The sequence below is a fragment of the Cyprinus carpio genome, chromosome A6 (genome assembly GCF_018340385.1).
Source record: "Cyprinus carpio isolate SPL01 chromosome A6, ASM1834038v1, whole genome shotgun sequence".
NCBI lineage: Eukaryota > Metazoa > Chordata > Actinopteri > Cypriniformes > Cyprinidae > Cyprinus > Cyprinus carpio.
Window position 1 is genome coordinate 33,104,319 of NC_056577.1, and position 7,895 is coordinate 33,112,213.

The following is a 7,895-nucleotide window of genomic DNA, read 5'->3' on the forward strand; positions in this document are numbered from 1 at the left end:
AGCCAGAAATTTACTTTTGCTATGGTAAAATAAACATTCAGCGATATCTTAAAGATTTTTGAATTTTGGCACACTTTTTTCTCTATATAGTGTTTGTTGTGAATTCTTTCCTTTTAAGTTTAAGAGTTGCGATCTGTGTTATGTTTCAGTAATGACTTGCGTAAATAACTTTTGCAGTATTCACAGTATGTATGGTTGTAGCGCGACTGCTTATTCACTGTTACTTCAGCACAGCATTCACACCGCGTGCTCTCACTCAGGTGCAGCGTTTATGTGCAAGAGAAAGTGTGTGATAAAGTAAGTTACTTCAATGTATATTGTTAATTACCTAGATTATTACAGTGTACCACAATCGTGTTAACTTTAACAGTGTTTATGATGTTATTGATGTTTAGCGATCTTTCTGAGTGTAATTTGATCCTGTTTAACGAGCGGTTAAGCCCGCTAGCATCGCAGCATTCATTGTTCATGTTTACAACTTTATTACATTTAAGTGTAACATTTTCATGGTGATAATACCTATTATTACTAACTTCTGTATTAATGATACATTCTCATTTCTATATATATTTTATATTTCATTGTTTTAGTAATCTTACTAAGCAGATTATTCTCACAGATATATTGCTAATACATTTCTCTGTTTTTTATTCTATAAATCAGTGCACTTGACAAAGTTGTTTATTATAGAATTTCCAATATGCTGAGTTATTGGTTATAGTTGAACAATGAATATTTATATCTGTTTTATTTATTTATTTCAGAAACTACCTCAAATACACTAACGTGTGTTAGGTCAAATCTTGTCCAATAAACCATCAAAATTAATATGATGACTCCGACTCCTTGACAAGAGTTCTGCAGCGGTCAATAACTATTAACCAGCATTCAGTGGGGCAATCCCCAACATTGGTCCTTCGAGCCGGAACTATTGACTACTGCAGTGATGTCATTAAAAGAGCAAGCCACTTCTCTCCCTCCAACTGAGACGTCAGACAGACCCTCACGGCATCGTCGCACACCCAGGCATCTGGAAGAGTATCATCTTGACTATGGCCATCACCGACCTGCTCTCTCCTCCCCACCCACAGAAGAGATACAAGCGGAGCAGAGAGGAGCAGCAGCCCCAGTGGGCCTAACTAGTCAGTCATGAACAGTCTCCAGCCAGGGTGAGCATCCAGACACAAGCTCCACGGATTTGTTAAGCATGAGTTCACTGAGGAAAATGTTGACGACTATTTCTGACAAAGAGAAGGATGAGGCTCCTGATATGGCTGCACTTCACAGTAAACTTCAACAATATGAAAAACGACAGCGTCGGCATAAAGAAATGATGGAACACATCACGTCGTTCTTGACGGAAGAAGAGGATGAGGAGGATGGTCAAAGTGGAAAGCCCACCACACCACCAGTAAGATCCCCTTCGGTAACTTCTTCACATTTGTCTCCCTCAAGTCATACTACTCCATCACAGTCACCTGACATTGAGCTACCTACCCACGGATGTGTGAGTGACACGCAAAAGAATGCAAGTAAATCTCCTGCATAGGCTGAGGGCTTTAACTCTGGATTTGTTCCAATATGTCCAGTCAGTTCAATCCCCTTGTATTCACCAGTTTCATCTGGAACATTACCTTCTGTTTCGCATCAACAACAACCTGCTACAAGAGCAGAGACTGTGCCACCACTGTTTATGAAGCAGTCCCTCCTTTACGATGATGCTAGAAAGGCCTTTCAACCCCAAGTGCAGCCACCTTTAATGGCACCTAAGCCAGCCTACCAGCACCTTAATGCAGTATATGGCCATTTGGCAGGGTCACCTTCACAACAACAGTTTACTGCTCTGCCCACAGCAAGTTTTGCGACTCCTCATTATACTCTTATGACTATCAGTCTCTCAAACCCATCCTAGAGTTCCAGTTACGACTCTGAATCCTCCTGCCTTTGATACCCCCTCTCTGCAGCCATTTAAGAAAGCACTGAATCCAACCGAATACTTTGTGCCTCACCCCCCTTTGCATGCTGCCCCCCAACCAAAGATTCCTGATTTTGTGAATGACAATGAAAGGGAATTTGCTAACCTGAAGTTAGCACTGGACAACCTTCTTGAACCGCATGCAGAGCTAGGTGAGAAATACAAGTACCATATTTTGCTGGAGCACCTCAAATTGCCTGAGGCACAGATGATTGGCCAGTCTTGTCGCCATCATCTTTACCCATATTCAGCAGCTATGCAAGCCCTTCAGTTGCAATATGGTCAACCACACCAACTGGCTCAGAGCGAGATAGCAGCAATCCTCACAGCCCCAGAGGTCAAACCAAATGATGCTCACAGCTTCCAGAGTTTCGCTCTTCGTGTACACCTCTTAGTGAGTATGCTTTTGTCGTTGGAGGGTACCAGAGGGATGGAGTTGAACTGTTGTTCACATGTAGATCGCTTACTCAGTAAACTGCCCAAGTACTTAAGAGATGGCTTCATAGAGTTTCTCCAGCTGAGAGGGAAGCTCAACTCCCCAAGTATTAACCCGTACTACCTACAAGACTTTGCTGGATGGCTCCAAGTCAAGGCTCAGCAACAGCGACTTTCCAGTAGGTTAGTGCAATGTTACCAGTATGAAAGAGCTCCCAGCAGTTCAAAAGAGAAGAATGCAGCCAAACTGAAAAGCCAAAGTACAACCTTGTATCATGGTGTATCACCCACAGAGACCAAAACATTCTCCAGTCCTAAGGTGTCTTGGAAAAGAACATCATCCAAAGTTATCTGCCTATTCTGTGGCAGCAAGGATCACTACATCACTCGATGCAGTAGTATCAGAGAGCTGCCTGTTGCTGAACTTTGCAAGTGGATTTCGGAGGAAAAGCGCTGCTGGAAATGTGCTCGTTCCCATGCCCCTGAGACCTGTAATCTAAAGAAACCCTGCAGTGACTGTGGTGGTATTCACCTTCAAGTGCTTCATGGTGTGGCCCAAAGTCATACAACCCTTCGTACCGTCCGACCAGACACTACTCACCTCAGTGGCACAAAGGTCACCTTTGAAATCTCGCCAAGAAATAACCCAGAGAAACGCTATCAGGTGTTAGGAGCATTTACAGCTTCTGGTCTTGATCTGGTAGAACAGACATACCCAGTTCAGGCTCTTCGGAGACGGTATGCACATCTAAGGGGAGTTCCACTACAGCCATTTCACAAAGTGCATCCGCTTGTACTCATTGGTTCAGACCAAGTTCATCTCATTACTGCCAAAGAGCCAATTTGTCAAGGCAACAAAGGTGGTCCAGTAGCAGTCCATACAGCTCTCGGGTGGGCTCTTCAAGGAGCAGTAATGTGTACCACAGACCAGGCACCAGTGCAGCAATGTTTCTTTATCTCCAGTGCTCACACAGATGATCTTCTCTACAGAAATGTGGAAGAGTTATGGCAACTGGACGTATTGCCCTTTCGCAAATGAGAAGCTGGTGGTCCGATCCAGACAAGATAACGAGGTGTAGCATATCAGGCCTGAACCAGACAAATTAAAGATTCGATCGGGAGCCTGGTTGAAACATGAGCCGAATTCCACAGAAAGGCAGGATGTTATAAATCAACTCCTAACACCACAGTCTGATAACCAACCAACTCTTTCAGAGAACAGCTTTCAACATTAACACCATTAGAACAATTATTAACAATTTCAATACGGAGAAGAGATTGACAAAAAAAATTGGGGCAAGTAATCAAAGAGATGCACAGCGTGACCATCACATGTAAACCCATGATAGTAATCATGATCACAAGCTCTTTGGATTGACTTCCCCCACCTCGAAGGAAACCAGACTGAAATTCCTAAGGAGACCTGTTAACCTCTCTGGTCTTCAAAGGACATATCCTTACTCCACAGAATGGCACAGAGAATGCTTTCCAATGCATATATGCACCAAAATGAACTCAAAAAAAGACTTCTAAATGGATATCAGTCCATTGCTTAACTCCATATCATACATGTAACCCACACATTTGATTATAATGTTTCTAATCACTTATTGTGTATGTCTTTTTAAATAACTCTTGAATAGCTTAAGGGATCATATTCATGTTTAGTATGTGTGTGTTCGAATCTTCTTGCTTGAAATGTCTCTGTCCATCAATTATTTGTCAAATGTATCATATTCTTGTTATAGGAATCATGTCCAAATTATACCCTGCAAGAGCGGGAAAATTCGGACCACGTGCTTGATAAGAAAACATATGATTTATGAATGGGTGGGACAAACATCGCTACACACCGAGAAAAGACAATATCTAATTGGTCAAGACAACATTTGAGGTGTGGCCAAAAGGCCAGTTTAAATACTCAGGACACCATCAAATTTTGCTTTTAGCTTTTGCTTTTAGCATTAGCTTTTAGCCTTTGCTTTTTAGCTTTAGCTTTTAGTCATGCTTTGTCATCACTTTTAGCGTTCTTTGAGCGCCGTTCCAGCGTGCTTCGGCCTGCACGCCTGCTGCTACTTAGCCACGATGAGAAGAAACACCACCTAGTCTCGTCAATACTTTACTTCTTTTCTTTTCCGTTTGAGAGTTTAGTGTTCTGAGTTAAGTTTTGTAACGCCGTGTCTCCGAGTCTGACCTTGAGTGCCCGTTCAACTTCAACCAGCCCACAACTCCGCATCGTCAGCCAACGCCCAAACACGGGCTTCCCAAGATGTCACTTCAACGACTACTGAACTTCCAGCCAATCAGCAACCTCGGGAAACCCCCTTTTTTAGCGACAACAAAGGGAACCCCGTTACACAGGCATCACAAGTAACGTACCTCCAGACTCTGAGTGTTTTGTGCTTACAAGTTAATGTCTTAAACTGCCGAGTGGGCAGCTCGAGCTGGAGGCCGCAGAGAAGCAGATTCGTGTCCTGGAACAGAGGCAGGCCCAGCTGAGAGAGCAGAGAGCCGCGCGGGAAACCTCCCGGGCTGATGCTCAAAAGTCCATGGTAAGTATACAGCGTGCTGCTAACAGTCCCACCACCTCTACCCCGTGTGTTTCTCTGCACAGGCCCAGTGCATCCAGGACGCGATCTTCCCAGATGTCCTTCACTCTGGCGCTGGGACACCACAGACCCTGGGTGCATCCGCAGCTGAGGACGCGAGCCAGGCCCCGGGTGATGACCTCTCCCCCTCCGGTCTTCGAGATCTCCACACGGAACCACTTCGCTCCGCTCTGCGAGACGGAATCGCTGTGATCGTCGGAGACTCCATCGTCCGACACGTCCGTGCTAAGTTAGCCGAAAGTAAAGTGCACACTCACTGTTTCCCTGGTGCTCATGTTCTCGATGTTTCTGCGCAGATACCCACGATCCTGAAGGCCAACGAGAGCCCCACAGCGGTCGTGCTTCACACTGGGGTTAACGACACCATGCAGCGGCAGACAGAGACGCTGAAGAGGGACTTCAAGAGCCTGATCGAGACGGTGCACAGCATAACGCCCGCGGCGACGATCATCGTGTCAGGACCACTGCCCACGTATCGACAAGGACACGAAAGGTTCAGTAGACTTTTTGCTTTAAATTTATGGTTATTGTCATGGTGTAAAGAACAGAAACTGCTCTTTGTTAATAATTGGAATCTTTTCTGGGAGTGTCCTAGGCTTTTTCGCGCTGATGGCCTGCACCCCAGCAGAGTCGGAGCGGAACTCCTCTCGAACAACATCTCCAGGACTCTACGCTCCATATGACTAGTAAGCCAATTCTCAAATAACTGCTATGATGGCTTTTGTTCTACCCGTTTAAATGTTAGAAGTACTTGCACTGTCCAATCTATTAAGACTGTGTCTGTTCCCCGAATAGTGAGGTCAAAATATAAAATTAATATAGGATCTAGAAAAAATCTTATCGTGATTAATCCAGAAAAACAAAAAAATAAATGAACAAAAACAATTTCTAAAGTTTGGGCTCATAAACATTAGATCACTCACACCCACAGCAAAAACCAAATGATTACAGGTGCTGGTCATATAATTAGAATATCATCAAAAAGTTGATTTATTTCAGAATTATTTTAGAATTCCATTCAAAAAGTGAAACTTGTATATTATATTCATTCATTACACACAGACTGATATATTTCAAATGTTTATTTCTTTTAATTTTGATGATTATAACTGACAACTAAGGAAATCCCAAATTCAGTAACACTGACAAAAGGAACTCCACAGGGTGAAACAGAAAGCACAAAGTAATGTGTGTAACAAAGTCAGTGATCGAGAAGGAAGATGATGGGGTCGGCTTGACTGCTGCTGGTGATTTTATTCAGGTTTCAGTAAACAAACAGAAAGTCACGCTACCAGCGCTCAATATAACACAGCTGCATAAGCAATATACAAGAGCAGTCATGGTCTCCACCCACACACACCAGTCAAAAGTCTGTCCCTCTCTGCCTGCCTTCTCATTCACAGGCCTCTTTATTCAGTCTCTCCACGCCAATTACTGGAACAAGACAGTTTTTTTTTTTTTTCATTTGCATTTGACCCACTTCCGCTGCTTCCTGTCAGCCCCTCAGCCCACCATCTGTGCGGTGGGATGACAGAGGGTCTGACAGTCTCCACCTGCATCATGGCTGGAGGATCCCTTGTCTCCATCTCCAGATTCTGAGCCCCATCGACCCAGCGGCTCCACCATGGCTCCTAGCTCCATCATCTCCACTGTGGTCCATAAGTCAACCTGCTCCGCTGGGCTCCCTCGTCCCTCTGGCTCTGCCTTGGTCAGTCATCGACCATCCGCTGCCTCGGGACTCCACTCCTCTGGCTGCCTCTTGTCCCTCCAGCTCTATCAGGCTCCACCACAGCCTTCTGGATCCTGCCTTGGTCGCCGGAGCTATCTGCTCCACCTTGGCCCTGCGGATCCTCCACGTCACCCTGGCTAGTTGGTTCTTCATCTCCGCCTTGGGCTCCACCACCACCTGCTCCGTTGCCATCGGTCGGCCCCCTGGAGCCGTCAGCCCTTCCTCCACCATGGATCCTCCCTCCATCAGCTCCACAATAGGTCGTCATCATGGCTGTGGCCTCCCGCCTGGCTCCTCCTGCTCCAAGTCCCTCCTGTCTTCTCCATGACTCCTTCCTCTGTCTGATCCTCCTTGGTTCCTTCTGTCTTCGTCATGGCTCCTCCCTCCATCGGCTCCACAATGGGTCGCCATCATGGCTGTGGACTGGGTCCCGCCTGGCTCCTCCTGCTCCAAGTCCCTCCTGTCTTCTCCATGACTCCTTCCTCTGTCTGATCCTCCTTGGTTCCTTCCATCTTCGTCCTGGCTCCTCCCTCCATCGTCTCCACCCTGGACTCGTGTCACACCCCAGAACTGTTTTTGTTGTGTTTTCATCCCTCATGTGTTCACTGAACCAGTTTCTGTATTTCTTTGATTAGTTAGTTCACCTTTGTCTTGTCAATCATCCTCATCTGTCAGTCCCTCATTAGCAACCCTACTTTAGTTCTAGCCTGTTCAGTTCTCCTTTGTCCGGTATTGTTTATGTTTCCTGCGTGTCACCTGCCTGCCTATTGTGGATTTACCCTCTTGTGGATTAATTAAAGATTATATGACTTGACTGATCTTCTCCTTCTCCATGCTCTTAATTCACCATAGCGTGACACCGACATGCCAATAAAACTTTGATTGTGCTAACGTACAGGATTTTTTTTTTGCTAGAAGTGCATTTTAAAGGTTGAATTTACAATGAATTTCATTTTATTTTGGCTAATTAATATACTATAATTATAAATACTATAGTTTTTCTTGAGGAATGAATCATTGTGTAGTTTCATTTCTAAATGAAAATTGTAAATGAAACACAACACACTAATTTATGGTCACATCCTGGCTTAATTGCAATCATAAATTCAAACCTTTATTGGCATAATTATCAGGCATTTACAGAATT

At 44.7% G+C, this 7,895-nt stretch overlaps 1 protein-coding gene across 1 annotated transcript; it reads left to right on the forward strand.

Annotated features, from left to right (window-relative positions):
• The first annotated feature begins 237 nt into the window (after positions 1-237).
• LOC122145431 lies at positions 238-6,618 on the forward strand. Its single transcript, XM_042759215.1, has 4 exons — positions 238-297; positions 765-3,428; positions 5,316-5,473; positions 6,519-6,618. Exons 2-4 carry the CDS (start codon positions 2,184-2,186, stop codon positions 6,616-6,618), a joined length of 1,503 nt encoding a protein of 500 aa, XP_042615149.1. The 5' UTR covers positions 238-297; positions 765-2,183.
• The last annotated feature ends 1,277 nt before the right edge of the window (positions 6,619-7,895 follow it).

Excerpts from the sequence above, each read along its gene's own strand:
- LOC122145431 (XM_042759215.1), top strand. The coding sequence starts at position 2,184 with ATGATTGGCCAGTCTTGTCGCCATCATCTTTACCCATATTCAGCAGCT. Across the intron at positions 3,429-5,315 it reads AAGAGTTATGGCAACTGGAC|ATACCCACGATCCTGAAGGC; the intron begins GTATTGCCCTTT and ends GTTTCTGCGCAG. Across the intron at positions 5,474-6,518 it reads CCCGCGGCGACGATCATCGT|CCCCTCAGCCCACCATCTGT; the intron begins GTCAGGACCACT and ends GCTTCCTGTCAG.